The sequence below is a fragment of the Urocitellus parryii genome, chromosome 1 (assembly GCF_045843805.1).
Source record: "Urocitellus parryii isolate mUroPar1 chromosome 1, mUroPar1.hap1, whole genome shotgun sequence".
Classification (NCBI taxonomy): domain Eukaryota; kingdom Metazoa; phylum Chordata; class Mammalia; order Rodentia; family Sciuridae; genus Urocitellus; species Urocitellus parryii.
In genome coordinates this window covers 277,375,163-277,398,990 of record NC_135531.1, presented here as the reverse complement: position 1 = coordinate 277,398,990, position 23,828 = coordinate 277,375,163, and the positions used below count along the sequence as shown (strand labels likewise).

Sequence of the window (23,828 nt, the reverse complement as noted above, 5' to 3'; positions counted from 1 at the left end):
GGTAATGTTACTGAGTCTGGGCTTACAATTCAATAGTAGAACATCTCCCTAGCATGTGCAAGGTCCTGGGTTCAATTCCCAGAATTACAAAAAAAAAAAAAAAAAAAGCAAAATAAATGCTACCTAGAAATGTCCTACCTTGAACTTTTTTATTTTGCAAAGAAAACAATTCTCTCTCCACCCAACAATCTAGTCAGAACCTAGAATATTCAAAAAGACAACAATCTGTCAGCCAGGGCAGACAGAATCCATGAATATCTCTACAGAGTGACAAAACAAACCCATTATGAAACAGGCTAATTACAGCAGGCAATAAGGACATTAGAACTGTGGACCTCTAAAAGCTTATCACAAACATGTCTTATCCTAGTACTAGATTGGCTTCAGAAGTTTTGCACACAGTTTAATAGTATTTCCAAATGATTTCTATTTATTCACAAAGAAGAATATTTATATGCTTAAACATATTCCTTTTAATTATGAATTATTCACACTTAAGAAAAGATGTTAATTTACACATACTATTTGCTCAAAGCATTAAATACTTGATGCTTGGACTTGTGCAAAGAAGGTATAAGAGTGTTAAATAGGCACAAACAATCCTTAGTCACTTCAGGAATTCCACAATATACTTAGAAAATGTTAAAATATCGAACAATATTTTAACAGCCATTCAGGGAAATGGTAAGAATACCCTTGGGTAAAATATGATTAACTACTAAATTAATGACTCAGTCAGTAAATGCTCCCTTATGGAATGGGAAAGTCTGCCCAAGTTATAATCAAGAGAGGCATTCTCAAGAAAGCAGAAAATGAAGAAGGTTTCAAACTTATGAATATTAACTATGAAAGAGTTAAGGGCTGACTAATTTACTCTTGATTTCAGAGAATTACAGCCTGAAATGGAAAGCAGTAATTGCAAAGTCATTGCTCCCCTCTTAAGTCAGAGATACCGAAGGATGGTCACCAAAGATGGCCACAGCACACTTCAGATGGATGGTGCTCAAAGAGGTCTTGCGTATCTCCGAGATGCATGGGGAATCCTAATGGACATGCGCTGGCGCTGGGTGATGCTGGTCTTTTCTGCTTCTTTTGTTGTCCACTGGCTTGTCTTTGCAGTGCTCTGGTATGTTCTAGCTGAGATGAATGGTGATCTGGAACTAGATCATGATGCCCCACCTGAAAACCACACTATCTGTGTCAAGTACATCACCAGTTTCACAGCTGCATTCTCCTTCTCTCTGGAGACACAACTCACAATTGGTTATGGTACCATGTTCCCCAGTGGTGACTGTCCAAGTGCAATCGCCTTACTTGCCATACAAATGCTCCTAGGCCTCATGCTAGAGGCTTTTATCACAGGTAATTGTCTTTATTCTTAAAAAAAAAAAAAAAAAAAAAAGCGCAAGCATTTTGGAAAGGGCATAGTCAGTTATAAGTGATTCTGATATAGAGTATTTTATTCATATAATTAGCAGGTAATGCCTAAGAAAGAAAAAAAAAAAGTAGTCTAGGATCAAACAATAGACTGTAAAAGGAGTTTGATGCAATGCTTATATTTTACCTACTGAAACTACTTAAGGGAAAAATGTGGGGAGGGAATGGGGATCATTCTGACACTAATTTATAGGAATATCCTATGAGCAAAAAGTATTAACAGAAAGGTCCACAAGTAGTATTTTTTTTCATAAGCTAATCATTTTGTTAAATAAGTGAATATATACATTCAATGAATATTTTGACAGTCATGTTACCTAACAGGAATTTGATTTTTTTTTCTTTTTCACTGTGCTAGAATTTTTTCCTCTGAGATCATCTATTCAACATTTACTCAACATTAGTGAGCGCACAGCACCACAGGTAGCATTATATGTTAGAAAACAAGTTATATATGTACATCTTAAACAAAATTCACTGAAAATATGGCCATAAAGATCATGAAATCTTGCTTATAAACCGCTTAACATGCAAGACTCTTTAATAAAGTAGAGCTTGTGTCCTTTTTATGTGACATATACAATTAAAAAAGAAAGAACAGAAAAACTGGCTTTAACATTCTATCCAAAAATAATCTGAGAAGGTAAGCACTGGCCTTCCACGGGGTGATCTAGAATGAAGTCCCAGTGTGTTAGCAATAGGCTCTACACCTGAAACAAATCACTTAATTTCCAAAAAAGTTCTTACACCAGGTCAGTTCTTGGATAAAATAAGGAATCTGTGAATTTAGATGGGAAAAACTTATAAATTTTTGCACTAACCCTTAACTAAACTTGGCATTTCCTTCAATTGTGAATGTAGGCAATAAAAAACAATAGTGTCCACTGCTACCAGTAACTGTGATACAAACAGAAATTACAGATTATTGAAAATATCAACCAATAATACTTCAAACTCACAGTGTTAAATCCACTGCTAGATTTTGTTATTTAATGCATTATTAAAGAACATTTAGTATTACATTGTTTTTTAAAACATTTAACTGAATTCAGTATACTTTGTTTCTTCTGTATTCACTTTACATTTTTTTTTTTTTGGCGGGGGTGGGGGAGTTGCTGGGAATTGAACCTAGGGGCACTTGACCACTGAGCTACATCCTCAGTCCTTTTTTATTTTGAGACAGGGTCTCACTACATTGCTTAGGGTCTCTCTATATTACTGAGGCTGGAAGGGTTGCACGGGTCTTACCAGCCTGCCAATGAGATCTATTGGCACAAAAGTGGTTAAGAAACCCTCATCTATAGCTAGGGTCACAGGAAGATGTACCTGAGTGGTGTGCTAAAATCCCCTTATAGCCAGAGTCTTCAGCAAACAAAGAGAGTTATAAGTTTCAAGGTTTAAAAATTCTTTAGTGTATATCACTCTTTGTACTGATCCCCTCCTACCTCAAATCATTCTACTTTGAATCATTCTAGCTCCATTCCAACTTGAAACCATCTGGTTGCAACCAAATTGCATTTATTTTCTATAATTTTTTTTTAAAGTAAGGGTATGAATATAGGTAAGGATCAATTCTTTGACTCTAAGAAACTAAGTGTAAAGTTTTACATTTTATGTTACAAAATCAATTCTGTCTACCCATTTTGAAATCATGGCTTTTTAAAAGAAATGTATGTATACTCTGAAAAATTCTTCAGGCAATTGGGACCATCCAAAATAATAATAATAATAATAATAGTTAAATTCCTGACTCACTGGGAAGCATAACACCAAGAAATGTATAATTATTTGTTATACTCCTCTCATTCAGAAATAGTCATTGAGGGCTGGGGATGTGGCTCAAGCAGTAGCACGCTCGCCTGGCATGCGTGCGGCCCGGGTTCGATCCTCAGCACCACATACCAACAAAGATGTTGTGTCCACCGAGAACTAAAAAATAAATATTAAAAATTCTCTCTCTCCCCTCTCTCACTCTCTCTTTAAAAAAAAAAAAAAGATTAAAAAAAAAAGAAAGAAATAGTCATTGATATTTAACATCTTCATTCTAAAAAAATATTCAATGATTTCTAATTTAGGTGCCTTTGTGGCGAAGATTGCCCGGCCAAAAAATCGAGCTTTCTCAATTCGCTTTACTGACTTAGCAGTGGTAGCTCACATAGATGGCAAGCCTAATCTTATTTTCCAAGTGGCCAACACACGACCCAGCCCTTTAACCAGTGTCCGGGTGTCAGCTGTACTCTACCAGGAAAGAGAAAATGGAGAACTCTACCAGACCAGTGTAGATTTCCACCTTGATGGCATCAGTTCTGAGGAATGTCCATTCTTCATCTTTCCATTAACCTACTACCACTCCATTACCCCATCGAGTCCTCTGGCTACTCTGCTCCAGCACGAAAATCCTCCCCACTTTGAACTAGTTGTGTTCCTTTCAGCAATGCAGGAAGGCACTGGAGAAATCTGCCAAAGGAGGACGTCCTATCTACCCTCTGAGATCATGTTACGTCACTGTTTTGCATCTCTGTTGACCAGAGGTTCCAAAGGTGAATATCAAGTCAAGATGGAGAATTTTGACAAGACTGTTCCTGAACTACCAACTACTCTAGTCTCCAAGAGCCCACATAGGACTGACATGGATATCCATATCAATGGACAAAGCATTGACAATTTTCAGATCTCTGAAACAGGACTGACAGAGTAACATTTATCCATGTCATCCTATTGTCTAATGTATTAAATATACCCAGCCAGTATGCAGCTATTTCTCCTTCACTGTATCTCATGTTTTCTTTTTTTCAATGCTGATTACATCTCGATTATATCATGATAATCATGCCAATACCCCCCCATACACACACACACACAAAGGCTGAGCTAACAATACAGATCCTGAAAACAACATTCTACCTTTCAAAGTTTGTATCTGTGGTTATCTGCTGAAATCAATGTGATTCAACTTGACAGGATACTTATACAGAAATGTTGCTGATGAATTTATAAGGATGTGGTATGCTACCAGTAATGAATGGAAAATGGGCCGAAGTTTAACACAACTGAACTGTAAGAAAATCAACCATAAATCTCTTATTTTCATCTGTAAATTGGAGCAGTATGATTTCAAACCTAGCTCCCTGGGTGGAAAAATGATTTCACAATAGTTAGTGAACATCCTTTTATAACTGTTATTTTTTCAAGACAGCAAAGATTATTCCTTTGGTTCTTATTCACATCACATCCTAAATTTTTAATGGCTTAGAATGGAAATTCAAAATAACAACAGCACAGATTCATACATAACCCATAAAAGCATTTGAACATGACTCCCAAACACATGTATATATACATGTATTTGTGGCAGAAAGTGATCAGAGCAAGTAAGAGAAGCTCTAACCCAAACCTTCAAGGTGATATTTGTGGAAAGGAGATACAAATTATTTGTGCTTTAACACTCACTTGCATAATAATCAAATAATGGTTTAGAACCTATAATCACCTATTCATCTGAATGGCTTCTAACCTAAGCAAAAAATTATCTTCCTCCCTATGACTCATTCAATGACATGAAAAACCATGATGGCTCTAAATAGTTCATAAATATGCATATGTTTAAGTTTTTATAGATATATAAAGGTTTAGTTAGATATAAGTCAACTAGGAAAAAATCTCCAATAGATAAAGCAAAAAATAATTGGGCAACAAAGTATTTTCAAACCCAAATTCCTGTTTCCAACATCAAATAGTTTTTTCTATAAACACAAAATGAGTGTTTATTCACCAGTAGGAGGTTGGACTAGATGATCTCTATTATTTCTTTCCAAGTCTAATGCGCCATGAAAATTATGCTTTCTCTGCCTTGGTTTTCATTTATATATACTAAGATGAATACTTTCTCTATATCCAGCTTAAGACATTTCTTTGAATTATTTTCATTTCAGTTAAAAAATGAAGCTGTCCTCAAGCAAAACAAGAACCAAAAGCAATGCCCTATCAGATTTCAAACAGATTTGTAGCTGCTCTTCTTTTCTGAAATTTCCCTTATTCAGGCTCATGTGGAAAAGCGAAAGATTAACCTTCCCCACTGGTGATGACCCAGGCGGGAATCATCTCTTGAAATAAATACTAGCTGAGAAAAGGCAAGCAGTTGTAAAGAGCAGGGCACAGCAGCAAGTCACATTTTTCTACTCTTTGACCAAAAGGAAAAGAAAATAATGAAGAACTTTGGAGTGGTCTAAGACTGATAATAGCAGAAGAATATCAAGGACACAGAAACCTAATTATCACGGACTTTGCTAGTTAAGAATCTTAGGCATTCATTAAGTAGGAGTCAGACCAACAGATTTTTTTTCCCCAACCCAAAACTATTGTAACACAACAGCAGGAATTCTTATTTCATTTATAATAAATTAACAAGATTTGCCTAACCTATGAAAATAAACGCAGTATCAAAGACTCACGTGGTATGTTTTTTTTCCTAAGAGCACTAAGTCACCTACACAGACAACTATTTAAACAGTTGAGTGAAGCTGTTCAAGGTGACACAACATGCCAAAGTGTGAGGCCTGAGCTCTGAGTCTCCCTCTAGGTGCTTGATGTTCCCATTTAAGTCAGTCTCATATCACACAATTCATGCATAAACTTTACATAAACTTGACATCTGAAAAACTAAATGTGACTTCCCCCACACATTACCCCCACCCCCCCCCAAAAAATTAATGCTGTTGGTTAAACTAATGCTATTTAAAAAATATTTTACAACTAAAAAATGTGATCATAAACTTCAATGCAGGGAATAGAAAGCTTTTGGGAGCACTATTCATCATTTTTCAAAACAAAAATCACAGTCTCCAGCTGATTTTCTGCAGAGACCACTGGTCTCCCAGAAAAATAGAGAGGAGGAGAAAACCACTTGGAAGTACGAAAGGCAGCTCTACCTTCCAGGGCTGTGCAGTTCACTAACCTGGGTCACCAGGGAGCTCATACATGATTAGATAGACAACTCTGGAACTAATATAAAGTAAGTCTTAGAAACCAACACAGGTGGGGTCTGAAAACTCTTAACAAGTGGTCAGACATGTGGTTTCTAAAAATTGTAAGGTTCTAGATTTATGTATGTAAAAACCCATATTATTTACTGCCATAAATAGTCTACAACCAAAATTTTCTATCTGTTCCCAAGTATTTCAAACCAAAATGCACTAGTCAGTATGACACTTGGCTAAGCTCATTTACTGGTATTGTGTGGATTATTCATTTTACAATATTATCCCCACAGAATCATACTACAAGATTATTACAAGAACTGATCTCCCCCTGTGCAGTAATCAATTACTACTAATTACAATCCCAACAACACAGGACTTTTTCTACCTCCACATTGTCCATGGGTATTCACAAGGTTATACATGACTCTTACCCCAAATTATCAGTAATTCCACCATTTCCCTTCTTATATAAAGCAAATACAGGGGGTTGGGATTGAGGGCGGGATACATTTCAATGATAGTGTTTGCCCAGAGGTATGAGGCCCTGAGCAGCAAAAAAAAAAAAGGCAAATACATGATATGAAAATCTCAAAATTTTATAAGGAACAAATCATTCTGGAATCTTCAAAGCTTGAATTATCTTAGTTCAATGTCACAGATCATCTCACAAGTGACTCACATATCAAAGTGTTGCACCAACTAGATTAATCCATACATATTACTTTCAACAAAAAGATTATGTGATGAAACAAGATCAGGATCCTTAGCACAGTTAACCTGAAGGAGCATCTTATCAAAAAGCATTCAATAAAAGCCACTATGAAAAAAAAAGAACATGTGCAGTTAGGCATGGTGGCACACGCCTGTAATCCCATCAACTTACAAAACTGAGGCAGGAAGATCATAAATTCAAAGCCAGCCTCTGCAAATGCGAGGTGCTAAGCAACTCACTGAGACCCTATCTCTAAATAAAATACAAAATTGGGCTGGAGATGTGGTTCAGAAGTAGAGTGCACCTGAATTCAATTTCCAGCCCTCCATACCCAAAAAAGAACATGCACCTATATACTATGTGTGTGGAAATTGCCATGTTTTGTTGTATTAGTAGCTAGCATATCAACCTCCTTAATGTTCTTGAAAACTTCATGTCAATTTGGTTTTGTGAAATTCACCTCTTCAAAGTTATTCCTATGGAGTACAAAGAAAACCACCTTTATTTTTAATAGAGGGAGGCTAGGAAAATTCGTTGGATTAACAAAAGAACTAAAAATAATGATGAAAAAGAACTTTCACTCATCTATTCCTATCACAAAGTGTAAATATGAATCAACAAAATAAACTTCAGATATTTAGTCATTTTCAGACAACTCTAATTATCAGAGAATGTATCAAATACCTTCCTCCTTGAACCTTCCATCGTTCAGCCTCTTTCTGTCCTTGAGACTCATGCAGGTTAATTCTTAATTCCTCTTTCACATGATCATTTAGCAAATATTTGCAGACCGTGACCCTGTAAACCCTGCTGCCCACTCTGCCCAATCCACAGCCTTGCCTTCTATATAAACAGCCCCATTTTCTTTATGCAGTCCTCATCACAAGGCTTTAAATGCCTGGACCACCTACTCCAATATATGGACCTTTCAAGGTGTGGCCCCAGAAATAAACAGAATGTTTAGGTTGTCCTGTGACAACATAAATGACAATGGGCCTCTGCACCTGAGGAGACTTTAGGTCTAACAAATACTGCACTCAGGTTTGAGGACACCATCAAGCTGCTGATTAACATGAAGCATACTATCAGCTGACAGAGCTGAGCCTTTCCCAAGTAGGCTGTTATACACAGTTACTCTACATTTTAAATTCAGTAACTTATAAGAGAGCTTTTTCTGCTGTTCAATTTCCATTTAATTAGACTCGGGGTTTTTGTTCCACCTTAATTCTGATCCCAAGTCCAAACTGTACCACTCTATAGCTAGCCCTCTTAACATTGAATGATTTGCAAATCTAATCATCACACCAACATCTTCCAAAGAAAAGGAATATGTATTTAGCACCTAGAACAAGGGCAGGCACACAATTAGGAATTCCAATATTTGTTGAATGAAGAAATTTCATGCAGTCTCATTTAATCCTAAAAATTTCTTCAGTCATTACCACCTTTTTCATTATCAGATTAATAAACAAGAATACCCAATCTTTTGTTTCTAAATCATGTATTATTTAAATCTCGATGCCTCTCCCTACTAACTGGTAAAAGTACTGAATTAGACAAGGTTGAGAGCAGAGGTCCTAACAAGTCCTCCAAGATAACATTCATCCAATAGTCTACAATATGGGTAAAGCTGACAACAAATTATCCACACAGACTGATTCAAATTTCTTCATGCCTCACTCATGCACTGTTTTTTCATTAATATAAAGCAAGTATTTCCAAAGCCATGTAAATGAATAATAAATTGAAATCACTGATGCGTTTAAATAAATTTTATATGAAAACAATAAAGCAAAAATTGTTTAATAACTACTTTGTTCTCAAAACAGTCTGCAAATCAGTCTATGAAAGGTATTTACATATTTAACACATTTGATGAGAAATGCTTGTCACTGTCATACAATAACACTGAAGAATTTTTTTGGCACTTGGAGGAATTTAGAAATTGTGTGGTAATTTTCATAACCCCAACAGTAGTATGAATAGGCTTTTTTTCTCTCAGATACTAATATCTACAGGCAGTATATAATGCAGTGCTTTTAATTAGTCTGAAAACCATCTTAACATTATAAATTATTTTATATAAACCATGATTAATTCAGCAACACTGAATTCCTATTCCCCTTATCCTCTTCCTCTACAGTGAGTATCTTAACTATATAATTTAATTGCTCTTAAAACGAGAAAACAGAAAGTATATACCACATACAAAAAAAAAAATTGTAGATTCAGCTTTTACTACTAAAGCAAAGATACTAGCATTTTCCCTATTTCTTCTCACATATGAGATGCTATATATCCTAGGAATTAGGATTCCTATCCTGAAATTTCAGTTCAAAACAGGGTCCTAATGCCAGGGAACAGTAGCACACACCTGAAATCCCATCTACTTGGGAAGCTGAGACAGAAGGATCACAAGCCCAAGGTCAGACTTGGAAAGTTAGCAAGTCCTTGTCTCAAACTAAAAAGGGTTAGGGGTGTCCCCAGGTTTAATACCCAGCACTGCAGAAAAAAATGGGGACAGGAGGCTTAGGAACAATAAAGGCCTTGTAGAGAACACACAAACCTAACAAGTAGATCCTAAATGGTTCACTCATCACCTCTGGTTTCATCCAATGGAGACCTGAAATAATCATAAAATTCTAAGTGCAAACAATGCTACAACCCCATCTACTGGAGAGGTGTAGGTAATGAATCAATTTTTAATAAATTTATCCTTTCCTGTGAGCCTTGGAGGGCCACAAAATACTTCAAGAACCTTACTTACCTACATCTTTTCGCCCTGGTTTTTCAAAACGTCTGTCACCCCTAGAAAAGATAAAACAAGTTTCAAACAAGGTTTGCAAATAATATATAGACTTTCCATCCATGGCATCTACTTTCCTAGTAGATTTTTCTTTCTTCAAATGTGTGGTATTGCCTAAATTTTAGAAAATACAGGAAGGAAAGTACTACACCTCAAACCAAGATACAGCTTCTATTAACCTAGAATATTATTTCTTTTAATTAAACACATGGAACCTGAATGTGCTTCCCCATAATCATTAAACATGTTCAAAATCATCCTTATCTTTGTTATATAGTATTTCATTTATAGCATTTTATTTTATACCATTATTATTATCAGGGCAACGTCAGTCTGTTTCACTTGTTTTCAAATATTTTATAGTATAAATGTTATCAGAGTGAACATCTTTGTACATTCACCTTTGTGCAACTGTTCTCACTCATCTGCACAGACTTCATATAAAGTTAAACAATAAAAGGAAGATGCTTTTACAATGCAGGTTAATTCTTAATTACTCTTTCAAAACGGCAACGCTTCCCACTGAACACTAATCAAAAAGCAAACTGTCATCCATACTGGCACTAACATTACTTAGTGCCAATATGCATCTTCTTTTAAATAAAGATCATTTAAATGTTTTTTCACAAATTAATATTCAATAATTAACAGCATTTAAAAAATAAATAAAACCTTGTAACTACACAGAGGCTTCTCTGCAGAAAGCAAAAAATAAGTACGTTTTATATACCAAGAAATCTTTACACCAAGATCTAAATCCTTCATTACCTTTCCTCCCAGCTCTGTGATCTATGCATTTCCCTGCCACCTCCTCGACCGAACACACCCTCTACTTCATCAAAACTTCTTTGGTAGAAACCACATTCACCTCTACCTCTGCCTGAAAATAAGAAAACAGGAAAAAATGGAAAGTAAGAAGTCAGCATCCAGCATGTTTGACAAGACAGATTATCCTCTAAAGTTCTGTCTCTACAAATAAGATATATACATTTAAATATTTTACAAGGCCTGATGGATCTTAACCTGTGGGACCAATGATAGCACCAAAGTAACTACCCACCCAAGGCTAAAAAAATAAAAAACTAAATGAAGAGTCCCACCCAGTCCTGAGCAATAATGAAAATTAACATAAACTCTTGTTATTGTTGTTGTTGTTGTTGGTAGCAGTGGGGGTTACCAGGGATTGAACTCAGAGGCACTTGACCACTGAGCTACATCCCCACCCCTATTTTTGTATTTTATTTAGAGACAGGGTCTCACTGAGTTGCTTAGCACCTTGCTTTTGCTGAGGGTGGCTCTGATGTCTCAATCCTCTTGCCTCAGCCTCCCAAGCTGCTGGGATTACAAACCAAGATATAGCTATGCCTTACTTGGGTATATAAACCATTATCATCAAGAAAAGTCATCTGAGAGACATCAATTTAGAGAAGCAATCCCCCATGATACATAAGGAAACTTAAATATAGAAAGTGAATAAAGGAAAGGAGAATACAAAATAATGCAGTAAGAAGAAATTCAAGCTGAGAGCCCTTGTTATCATTGTTTTAAATTTGCCACTGCACCTGGCAACATAAGCTCTTTAATAAAACTTCAATAGTGAAATTCTAAGTAGATCCATAAACAGTTACTGCAAATTAAGCCTTTTATTGGATTGTTTTCAATCAAAATGAGAGAAATCTGAAGAGTGTGAAAAGAGAAACTACAGTAAAAGAGTCAAGCAAAATGTTAAATTTATCTAATCTCAGAAAAAGGATAACTTAATAGGGTCAATTCTAAAATTGTCAATTTCATAAAAGAACTCCTTAGAGGACAAAAAAAGCACCCTCTACCTTCTACTCAAATCTTGAGATAAGGAAAAGTATCAGGACTAAATTCCAGCCACAGAGCTGATTACTGTATAGATACAGGGATTTAGATGATCTAGTGGTTCAAATATAAACTGGCCGTTACTAAAGGTAATTTGGCTAATTCTACCAACATTTGACTAAACAATTCTTCTCAAAATCTATCCCAACAGAAATACTTGCACAAATTTGGTCAATTTTGGACTGCTTTTCCAACAGTAATTAATCAGATTACAATGGAGCTGAAAACTATCTATCTACCTGTGGAGACATCCTACCAACATAATGTTTTAAGAGAGAAATCCATTACTCACATGTTTGGATAATGTTGCTGCTACACTGCCAGTCATAAAAATGTGGCACATACAACAATGTACAACCCATAGCACTTGGTAACAATAATAAATGACTATGTCAGTGGTGTATGTGTTTATTATATTATACTTTTATCACTATTATAAAACATACTCCTTCAACTTATTTTAAAAAAAAAGTTTACTGGACTGGAGGTGGTGGCACATGTCTGTAATCCCAGCAGCTTGGGAGGCTGAGGCAGAAGGATAGGTAGTTCAAAACAAGCCCTAGCAACTTAGGGAGACCCTAAGCAATTAATGAAACCCTATCTCAAGAAGAAAACAAAACATAACATAAAAAGGGCTGCGGATGCTGCTTAGTGGTTAAGCACTCCTGCATTAAATTCCTGGTACCAAAAAAAAAAAAAAAGGTTTACTGTAAAACAGTATGCCATGTTACACTGGCAGCAGCCTCATACACTTTGTCTCTCTCAAGTGCAACAAGGGGCCAAGTCAAGTAATTGAGAAATACTATCTAGGTTTGTGTAAGTATACTATAATGTGCACACAACAATGAAATCAAAATCATCTAATGATGCATTTCTCAGAATGTACCCCTTAAGTGATACATAATTAGACATGTATATGAAAGTGCTCATTGCAATTTTTAAAAATAGTAAACAACCAAATCAATAAAGGATTGGCTATAAAAATTCTGATAAATCAATATGGTATAACATTATTAAGCCACAGAAGACAAAGCACTGATACTAACTGAAATCTATATTATGCTACTGAATAACAAAAGCATACCATAGAGAAATGCATATAAAAATTATTCCAATATTGCTGCACAGTTAGGCTCAGGAAGAATGACTATCCAGTTGCTGGATCTGGAGGCAGAAAGTAAAGTATACACTCTCAGCTTTATACTTCATGTACTATATTCCTAACTAATGTACACATTTGTATCTGATACACTGGTGAAAAAAATGGAGGAGGGATGGGGGTTGGGGAATGTGTACTTACAACTAGAAGAAATCTTAGCCATCATCCCGAACTCAATTACTCCCACAGTACAAAATGACTCAATAGAAAAATAACTAATCTTTTTATTTATTTATTTTGTGGTGCTAGGGATGGAATCAAAGACCCCATATGTTAGGCAAGCACTCTATTACAGGACTCTATCTCCAAAATGATGGATACTAAATAAAACATGAATGTATTCCAAAGCCAAATAAAACTGAGTTAAAATTATTTCAGTTATTCACTTCTTCCTTACTATCTACCAAGAACTAACAGAATATATCTGTACTTTTGTATGACCACATTATGATATATTAAAATAATGCACAGAATTGTATGTGGGTAATCTTAGGAACTTTGGTGACTAGTCTTAAGTCTCCACCTCTTCATCTGTAAAATGGAAGTAAGAACCACAGTTGAACTGTAACAATATTAAAGTCACCTTTCAGTTCTATAAAATTCACTTTAAGTCAACTTAAAATCAACTCACAATTTAAGAACCTTTCCCCTTCATGAAATGTATACATTTTATAACAGTGCAATACAAACTATAATGTAAGAGCAGGGTATTCCACAATGATCTGGGGATTAAAAAAAAAAAAAAGTTCCCTCTCCTTTTAGAGAACAATTTTTTCAGGGAAGCCATTACAAATGTATCATCTTAAAGAAGATTTTCTTTCTTTCTTTTTTTTTTTTTTTTGAAGAGAGAGTGAGAGAGGAGAGAGAATTTTTAATATTTATTTTTTAGTTCTCGGCAGACACAACATCTTTGTTGGTATGTGGTGCTGAGGATCAAATCCGGGCCGCACGCATGCCAGGCGAGCGCGCTACCGCTTGAGCCACATCCCCAGCCCAGAAGATTTTTTTTCTACAAACACATTAATATAAAAAATAGCTTTCAGGTTACCAGGAAAACACATATAAAATATTTTCTGCCAGTACTAGCACTGGTCCTGGTCCTGGTCCTGCTTATGAGATTGAAGCTTGATTAATGTACACATAAAAAAGAGTCAGATTTTTATAGCTTTCCAGTTTATCAAATTTAAATCATTTACAAATATGGTTCCCATGATAGAATAAGAAAATATGTGATGAACCTTTCAAAAAGCTAAATTTAACCAAGCGCAATGGTGCACTCCTATAATCATAGCTACTCTGAGTAGGAGGATCACAAGTTTGAGGCCAAATAAAGTAAACAGGGCTGCAGACACAGCTCAGTAGTAAAAAGCTTAAATGGCATGCCTGAGGCCCTAGGTTCAATCCCAGCACCACCAAAAACAAAAGGACTGTCCTGTTGTCTGAAATTTCATATCATTCTTTGGGGAATTTAAATATTCTTCCTTTTAATAATGCTGAGAACAGTGATTGACAATTGTACAGATCTGTCTTCTTTTTAAACATCCAGATCAGATAAAAAAGAAAGACAACATTATATTGTTTCCTCCAACCAATTGTTTAATGATTATTTAGAAATCTACAACTCAATTTTCACATCAACATTTCCTAGAGTTGGAAAGAGACAAAATAATCATCTAATGTTAGCTCTGCCCATGCAAAGAAAAGCTGCAATAATCATTATTTAACCACCAAATTAAAACTAAGTAATTGAAAAATACGAAACCACAGATTTAATAATTACAACCTTCTTTTGTAAAATGAGCTGCAGAGATTACTAAACAGAACTACAGGTGGTTGTGACAATGGAGTTAAAAGTATTTTTCACAAAGTTAAGTGCATTCATTTGACTAGTTTTATGATTTTTCACATTATACACTGATTTAATCACTAGTTCTTCTATGTCACAGCACGTATTTTATACATACTCTATTTAAATTCTTAAAAAGAGTTCTGTTATAATCCTCATTTAAATAAAACCAGAAAGCAAGAGAATCCAATTATTTGTCAATACGTAGGGTTTTTTATAAGGGACTAGTTCATATTTGCAACACAGAGACTAGTTCATATTTGCAGCACAGAGAATCAGTGTGATTCATACTTCTTGATTAAGAAGATCTCTCTTTGACAACCTGAAAGGCACTGGAGGCAAAGTTGCCTGGGTGAAACCTCTCCTGTCACATTAAATAGGAACACACAGAAAATGCACAACTAGAGGCAGAGCCATGAGGGGTCAGTCACATCCCCAAACACCAACACATCACCAAGACGCAGAGATCTCAGGCAAATTCTGAACAACAGGAACCTAGCCAGGTGTGCAAACTTGAGCTGCCTATGGAGGTACTGCAGCACAGATACTGTGGCAGAGGCATTTCCTGAAAGTCCTATAGATGAGTCTAACAACTCCTCATGTTAACAACCACTGTTCTAAAGATAAATAAGTAAATTCAGAAGAAAAAAACATGAGTAGGTAACAGTACCTACAAAAACAAGTGAAGAGTTTTAGTTAACCTCTTCACTACTTATAACACCTGCATTCCTACTTTGTACATAAACTACTAAAAGAAACATAATTAGCTAAGCGTGATGGTGCACATCTATAATCCTTATGACTCAGGAGGCTGAGGGAGGAGGATCATAACTTTGAGGATGGCCCCTGACAATTTACCAAGACCCTCAGCAACTTAGCAAGACCCTATCTGAAAATAAAAAATAAAAAGCACTGGGGATGCAGATCAGTGGTAGAGCGCCCCGGATACAAATTAAAAGAAACCTGGGGCCGAGGTGAGGTTGTAGTGCAGTGGTAGAACACTTGCCTCAACGTGTGAGGCATTGGGTTCACATAGAAATAAATAAATAAAATAAGAGTATTATGTCCATCTACAAAGAAAAAATATTTTTAAAAAAACTAATTGTAGGGCTGGGGATGTGGCTCAAGCGGTAGCGCGCTCGCCTGGCATGCGTGCGGCCCGGGTTCGATCCTCAGCACCACATACCAACAAAGATGTTGTGTCCGCCGAGAACTAAGAAATAAATATTAAAAATTCTCTCTCTCTCTCTCTCTCCCTCCTCTCTCACTCTCTCTTTAAAAAAAAAAAAAAACTAATTGTATATAAATTACCCTATTCAGAAAGCACACTTTTTTTTTTTTTTTTTTTTTTTGGGTGGTGCTGGGGATTGAATCCAGGGCCCTAATGCATGTGAGGCGAGCACTCTACCAATTGAGCTATATCCCCAGGAAAGGCACAATCTTAAAGTTGCAAAAGGAATTCAGGTACCCCATATCATGATCAAGCCAATGTGGAGGTATAAGAAATGGGGACAATGGTCTGTCAAAGCAGACACTACATTCTTCTACTTCTAAAGCTTCTCTTAGAGAAAATGAGATACATTCAGGCTACTACATAATTTAACCAACACAGGGTTAATACTCAAATAAATTTTTATATTATAATATCATGAATGTCTTTATTTAGCAGAAAATCACTGGGCCCAAAATAAGAAGCAGATATCAAAAAAGCAAGTAATAGTAAAACACAAATTACTTTTCTAAGACATAAATCTATAAAAGTATGTTATATAAGTAAATACCGCCTAATTGTTTTTTGTTCTATTCCCTAAAAAGTTCCTAGCATCGATGAGACAATTTTTGATGAAGAGGTCATTCCTAGCACACAGCTCTCATATAGAAAGTCTATGCATGGAGACCACAGGGGCCTCAGTACTGCTTCAGCAGCCAAGATCCTTTAGGACACTCTGATTCCCAAAATACAGAGCCCTCCATGGAAGAGAAACATGGATGACTAAAATTTTCACATATTAACTGGGACAGTCCAGGCTCCCTCATGTTCAAATCTCTACCACTGGAATTACTTTCCTCTGCTCAAAACCAGGAACTGCAGAGAAGATGCCTTGAAATTTTATTTAGGGAAGATATGTGCAGGGCATTGAGTATGCAGTTAATGTCAAAGAGCAATTGTTGTTTTTTTTTTTTTTAATTTTGTTTTTTTTTTAAGAATTTTTTTAGTATTTATTCTTTAGATTTTGGCGGACACAACATCTTTGTTTGTATGTGGTGCTGAGGATTGAACCCGGGTCGCACGCATGCCAGGCAAGCGCGCTACCACTTGAGCCACATCCCCAGCCCCCAATTGTTGTTTTTAAAATAAGCATTAAAATATTTAGTAAGTGATTTCCCTATCCTCCTCTTCCTTCATCATTATTTTTCATGTGAAAACTCGCTCACCTCTCCCTCTTGAAGAACTTCGACCTCTAGGAGCCCCCACCACTGTTCCTCCTCCTCCTCGTCCTGTCAATCGCAGGACAGCGGCACTATTTACAGACATGGAAAAGTTTCTCTGCCAAAAAAATAAAAAAAGAAAGAAAAATGGATAAAACAGATAAAACTACATGTTGCTTCTCCCCACCTCCCACTGCAAGTATAAAATGGCATCTAAATACTACTAGCAATGTGAAATCATAACTACACAAGATGCACAGATAATCCAAAACCTGGTTTTACCTGACAATTTCAAATTAACATTTCAGATCAATACAATGAAAACTAATACCTTACACGATGCTAGGTACATTGAGGAAATACACAAGTAAACAAACTAAATGGTGTATATAACTAGAAGCAAACAAGGTAAACAGGCAACAGAGGAAACTTGGTAAGAGAGATCTCATTTTGAAGGGTCCTTTCAACTAATGAAAAAATAAAAGAGTCATAAAGTCCAATGCACCTGTAAACCCACCAACACGTGAGGCTGAGGCAGGAGGATCACAAGTTTGATGTCAACCTCAGCACTTCAGTGAGACCCTCAGCAACTTAGCAAGACTTTGTGTCAAAATAAAAAATAACTAGAGATGTAACTGGTAGAGCACTGCTGGATTCAATCCCCAGTATGAGGGAGGAGGGCCTAAGAATCTGATGAAAGAGAGAATGATAGAGAGGAAAATTATCTTTCTGCCTCATTCTTTCCAGCACTGTGAATTAACAACTCAAAGGTGTATTTGACAGAGTGACAGGAATCAGAAGTGAATGGGCAAAGGCCAACTAAGAATCTATATATAAGATCTACTACATGAAAAATACATGAATGGGAAGGAAAGGAAATGCTTTTTTTAAAAAAATCCAATCAGTCATTAACATGCACTTACACCCACAGTAAATCTGGAATAGGGTCAAGTACAATGTGATAATGGTGGGGAGGTAGGTATCCACACCACAAGAGGAGAGGCCAAGAAATAACCCTTTGGGATAAGTGGAATAAATGGGGGCTTATGAAAAGGTAAACAATAAATAATCATAAAAATATTGAAAAATAATCTATAAATTAAAAAAATACTTGGCATTTGATGGAGAATTTTGTAAGAGGGTTTTAAACTAAGAACATGCTGAATCGGTGGGAGGCAGGGAAGAAGAGGGGAATGCTGGAGAGTGATATTGGCCAAATTATATTGTTATATTGTGTGCTTGTACAAATATTTAACAATAAATTCCACAATATGTACAACTATAATGCCCTAACAAAAAATGTGGGGAAAGGGGCTGGGATTGTGGCTCAACAGTAGAGCACTCGCCTAGCACTTGCCAGGCCCTGGGTTTGATCCTCAGCACCACATAAAAATAAATAAAATAAATGTATGTGTCCTACCAACTACAATTAAAAAACAAATATTTCTTTTTTTAAAAAAAGGTGGGGAAAAAAGAAAATGTTGTAATAGGTCCTTCACTCTTTCTGTACCCTTGGAACCTAACAGACATTTGCACAAAAGTACAAAGTGGTATACTGGGGAAAAAATGAACCTTGTGTGGCTGAAGCCAAGAGCCCTCATGGGAAAGGAGTGAGTTTCAGAGTTGGAGTGAATAAGAAACCTTCAACTCAATTCATGCTTTAATTCTAAGTGGTTTCCATCCAGTGATTTTTTTAAATTATGACTTCAAACCAATTAAAATGATATCCATACCTCTCTCTTTGGAAGACTATATATGGATTTTAAAAAACTACTTTCTTTATTGAACTTTCTTCTAGTTCTAGGCCATTTTCTCACTGTTTGTCTTTTTCAAAATTTTATTCAAAATAATGTGTTCAAGTAAATTTTAGAAACCTTATCAAGTTTTTTTTCCAGTTTTATACATATATGATCATACAACAGACTTAAGATGTAATTGAAGAACGAGAAAGCACCTAACCAAAAATATCTCATTTCAAATTATACTTAAATAAAACTAAATTGGTTGAAACATATATAACTTACCTATTGCCAGAGTACTGAACAATACCTCTAGCTATTACTATAGTAAGCAAGACTATGACGTCTCCAAAAGCTGATTAACATACTGTAATACTAAAATAAATAGGTCAGAGGTAACTGCAATTTATATGCCAGTATCCCATGCTAATGATCACCTTACTACCAAATTATCACATGCATTAAATCCAAATCTAGATGGTGTCATCTAGAAATGGGGGAAACTCATGTTTTTTCATATACACTTTAACATTACTGCTAAAAATGCAAACTGATAAGATCGTTTTGAAAGGTAACTTCTCAAAGTATATTTAAATGCTCATACCCTGTGACACAAAAATTCCACCTGTTACATATGCAAAAAATAACATAAGCAGGAAGATTTTAACTACATTACAAAGCAAAGCAAAAAAAAAAATGGAGACCATCTATATATTAATCAATAGGGGCTAAATGAAAAACTGTAGGCTTAGAATTCCACACTTGTTTACAAAAACGAGGAAATTCTATTTCTTAAGTTGAACCATATGAAACTTAATATTCATCCATTTCTCATCTACCAACACTACAATTTCCTATGGAGAGCCTAACATACAGGGATACAGAGTATTTTTATCTACCTTAGGGGTTGTTGCAAGTACTCTACACATTAAATGCCAAGTATTCAGAACAGCGTCTGAAACATATTACAACTCAATGTAAGTATCTGCCATTATCTTTTAGACAGATGCTCAGGTTAAAACCATAAAGTGTAAAACTTCATGCACAGCATGCTGCCATTCATAGTGTGGAGGGGTTTAAAGGAATATACAGATGGTTGTAAATGTCTTAAACACCCCTGAAAAGAAACACAAGCAGGGGAAAAAGAAAGAAAAAAAAATGGTTATCCCTGAGGAAAGTAACAGTAAACAAAGTTTACTTCTCCATTATTTTTGCTTCTTTAATTTTCGTGTGTGTGTGTGTGTGTGTTATCTATTTAAGAATGCAAATTTTCGGGGCTGGGATTGTGGCTCAGCGGTAGATCACTCCTAGGGAGGGCCTGGGTTCGATCCTCAGCACCACATAAAAATAAACATATTGTGTTTTGTCCATCTTCACCTAAAAAATAAATATTAAAAAATGCAAATTTTCTTTGATGTCAAATAAATAAAATTCATCAATCTCCTCTAAGGTTTCTTGCCCCCGTTTTTGGCAGTACTAGAAATTGAACCCAGGATTGCCCTCCTATTGAGCTACATCCCAGTCCTTTTATTTTGAGACAGGGTCTCACCAAGTTGCTGAGACTGGCCTCAAATTTGCAATCCTCTGCCACAGCCTCCCAGGTAGCTGGAATTACAGATACGCACCACTGTGCCCAGAGAATTTACCAATCTCATATTAGTTACTTACAAGTGTAGTAAAGAGAACCATCCTTCTCAAAGTGTGCTAGTCAAAAGAAATACCAAACCAAAAGAACTAGAAGATCTTTGAACAATAATTTGGATCTAAGAAAACATTTTTCTCCCTGGTTATATTTGATACATATATATAAATATACATACACATACATACAGAGAGAGAGACAGAGAAAAGGGAGGAGTGGGGAGAGAAATAAACCACTTTTTTTTTTTTTTGTACTGGGGATTGAACCTAGGGATGCCCTACCACTGAGCTACAATTTCCAATTCTCTCTGAATTTTTTTCTTTGAAACAGAGTCCCATTAAGTTGCTTAGGACCTTAAGATCCTTGGGCATGTGCCACCATGTCTGGGGAAAGAACACTTTAAAGACAAAATTACCTCTGTCAGTAAGCACACAGCCAAAAGCTCACTTTAGATTATAAATATTTATCTCCCTATAGGAGTACTGAAATAAAAAGTATATAAAACTCTGAACAATGAAGATCTACACAATCCCTGGAGGGGTAACCTGATCATCCAAAGAACAAATATCAAATTTTTGGTAAATCTTTAGTCAGGCATAAGCAATGATTCCAAACTATTTTATAAATAACAAAGGCTACCAAGTAAATACCAGGAAATCCTAAATAATGCCATTTAAATGCCTCCAAAGACAGACCCTAATGATCTTCTGTGGCTGCAGTGAAAATCTCCCAATCCTCATATTAAAGCTAGATGATCGTAAAATGTAGCCCTTAACACAAACAATTCTATAATAAAAAAAAAAAATTAAGACCTGTTCCTTAAGTTATTCTAGAACTAATTTTGGTGTGTAGGTGGAATTCATATCTAATTTATTCGTTTCTAATAAATTTCTAACAAAACTGTTATTGGTTAACTTTTGTTAACCAACAACTCCCAAACAACATTAGTTTATTAATCTTTGATTTTCCCAAATGACTTATATAGACACTTACTACATTCTAATTTCTTAGGAACGTTAAGGGATATTTCTGGATGATTCAATTACTTATTCTGTTGCCTAAAAGTCCACCAGGTTTTGGTAACTAGTAGCAAGTCATCTTCCCTATTTATTATGTAGCTTTTCTGGCCCAGATAGTCTCTAAGAAATCTAGAGAATCATTTAAGAAAAAAATGAAAAAAATTTTTAAAAATTACACACACACACAAAAAAAAAACAACTAAAAAATAGAATAGAACTAGTATACTGAACTACTTAAAAATTAGGGATGTAGATTTTACTGGGAAAGCATCTGCATAGAACGCACAAGGCCCTGTGTTTGGTATACAGCAGTGCAAAAAAAACTTAGCTTCTGTCTTTTAATAATAAATATAATTTAAAAATTCAGAAAACCTATGGGGCACAGCTATGCCAATAGAAATATAAGGAGCTCACATATATACTATAAATCAACAACAACAACAAAATAAGATCCAAAAAGAAAAACTGGCAGACAAAAAGAAAAAGATTAACAAAAATATCATCAATAAATAAATATTTGATAAAATTCTTCACTGTTATGAACAAAGAAATGAAAGATACAAAAATGGAAGAAATTTTTTCCAAATTTGCAGGAAATACATTTAATAAAAATATTCAATCTTGGGCTGGGGTTGTGGCTCAATGGTAGAGTGCTTGCCTTGCATGTGTGAGGCACTGGGTTCGATTCTCGGCACCACATATACATAAATAAAGGAAAGGTTCATTGACAACTAAAAGAAAAAAAAATTTTTTTAAACTCAATTCTTGTAACAACAGAACAATGTTCAGTCTGTACTGCCACTTGAAATTAAAGGAGGAAAATACATATATATATTTGCTTGCAAAAGTCTAGAAGAACTGGGTGCAAAGAACCAAAACCCAGTGATTACAACACACTATAAGAATGATCACTGCAGAGGCTGGGCCTATATCTGACAGAGAACTTGCTTAGAAAGCAGATGGCCCTGGGTTTGATTCCCAGAACCTGGTGGGAAGATACGGAGCACCAGATATGGTGGTACACACCTGTAATCCTAGCAAACTGGGAGGCTGAAGCAGGAGGATCCTACATACAAGGCCAGCCTCAGCAACTTAGCAAGACCTTGTCTCAAAATAAGAAAGAAAAAGGGCTAAAAATGTATTTCAGTGGTAAAGCACAACAGGGTTCAATCCCCAGTACAAAAAAAAAAGGTGGGGGGGTGCAGGTGGAGAAGAATATTCACTGTATCATAAGCTATAGTAGCAACAGCAACTTAAAATAACCTAAATATCCAAAGATAGGGGATGGGAAAAACTGTGGACATTTCTCATACCACAGAATGTACTATAAAGCATAGATGACCAATTGACAGCTACATGTATCCACATTGTTAAATCTAAAGATCAAAATGTTGAGAGAAAAAAAGCTACAGAATAAACATAAAGTATGCTAACTTCAATGTAAAATGTATAATCCTATAAAATGAAAATATTTTTATGGCACTTGGATAAATATGTAACAAAAATAGGAAAACATGAATAAGAAAAACCAATTCATGGTAATCTCTGGGAAGAAACAGAGACATATAACCCTAAGAAGTTTCAACTATATGGAAAATCTTATTTTTTAAAACCAAAAAAAAAGGATAGAGCTGGACATGGTGGCTCACTCCAGTAATTCCAGCAACTCAAGAGGTTAAGGCAGGAGGATGATGAGTTCAACGCCAGCCTCAGAAACTTAGCAAGACCCTATCTCAAAATAAAAAAATCAATAAAAAGAGATTGGGTGCAGTGGCAAGAAATTTCAGCAATCACAAGAGACAGGGTTCTTTCTTTCCAGTGTTCTTTACAGCATAAACTACTGTTTTGTCAATGAAAATATCCATTATGATCCTAGAAGATAATGGGTTTTATGAATGAAGATGGAACTAGCCTGACTTAGAAGCTATAAAGAGAACAAAACATGTTTATGAAATTTAGGTGCTAAGGGCTGGGGTTATGGCTCAATGGTAGAGTGCTCGCCTAGCATGTGTGGGGCCCTGGGTTCATCCTAAGCACTGCATATAAATAAATAAAGGTAGTGTGTCCAACTACAACTAACTAACTAAATAAATAAATAAATAAATAAGTTTTTTTGGTTTTTTTGGAAGGTTGATCTGGGTATTTATTCTACCTTACTGCAGGAAGCATTTATAGCTATTTACACTTAAAAAA

The 23,828-nt window shown here is 35.6% G+C and overlaps 2 protein-coding genes across 7 annotated transcripts in view; one reads left to right on the top strand and one right to left on the bottom strand.

Annotated features, from left to right (window-relative positions):
• Window positions 1–23,828, bottom strand: part of Gigyf2 (GRB10 interacting GYF protein 2) — a 129,591-nt gene that overhangs the window by 66,710 nt on the left and 39,053 nt on the right. For all 5 annotated transcript variants that reach the window (XM_077791134.1, XM_077791131.1, XM_077791141.1 and 2 more), the window contains 3 exons: window positions 17,242–17,353; window positions 10,703–10,814; window positions 9,896–9,936 (listed from right to left, as the gene is read on the bottom strand). In XM_077791134.1, the coding sequence (XP_077647260.1) occupies window positions 9,896–9,936; window positions 10,703–10,814; window positions 17,242–17,353 (265 nt within the window). The remainder of the gene's footprint in view (window positions 1–9,895; window positions 9,937–10,702; window positions 10,815–17,241; window positions 17,354–23,828) is intronic.
• On the top strand, window positions 903–4,135 carry Kcnj13 (potassium inwardly rectifying channel subfamily J member 13). Of its 2 annotated transcripts, none has more exons than XM_026412748.2 (2): window positions 903–1,362; window positions 3,513–4,135. In XM_026412748.2, the coding sequence occupies exons 1-2, from the start codon at window positions 903–905 to the stop codon at window positions 4,133–4,135; spliced, it is 1,083 nt and encodes a 360-aa protein (XP_026268533.1). The 2 variants fall into 2 exon arrangements, with proteins under 2 accessions (XP_026268533.1, XP_026268534.1); XM_026412749.2 differs by having other exon boundaries at window positions 903–1,126; window positions 3,513–3,610.

Excerpts from the sequence above, each read along its gene's own strand:
- Kcnj13 (XM_026412748.2), top strand. The coding sequence starts at position 903 with ATGGAAAGCAGTAATTGCAAAGTCATTGCTCCCCTCTTAAGTCAGAGA. Across the intron at positions 1,363-3,512 it reads GCTAGAGGCTTTTATCACAG|GTGCCTTTGTGGCGAAGATT; the intron begins GTAATTGTCTTT and ends TTTCTAATTTAG.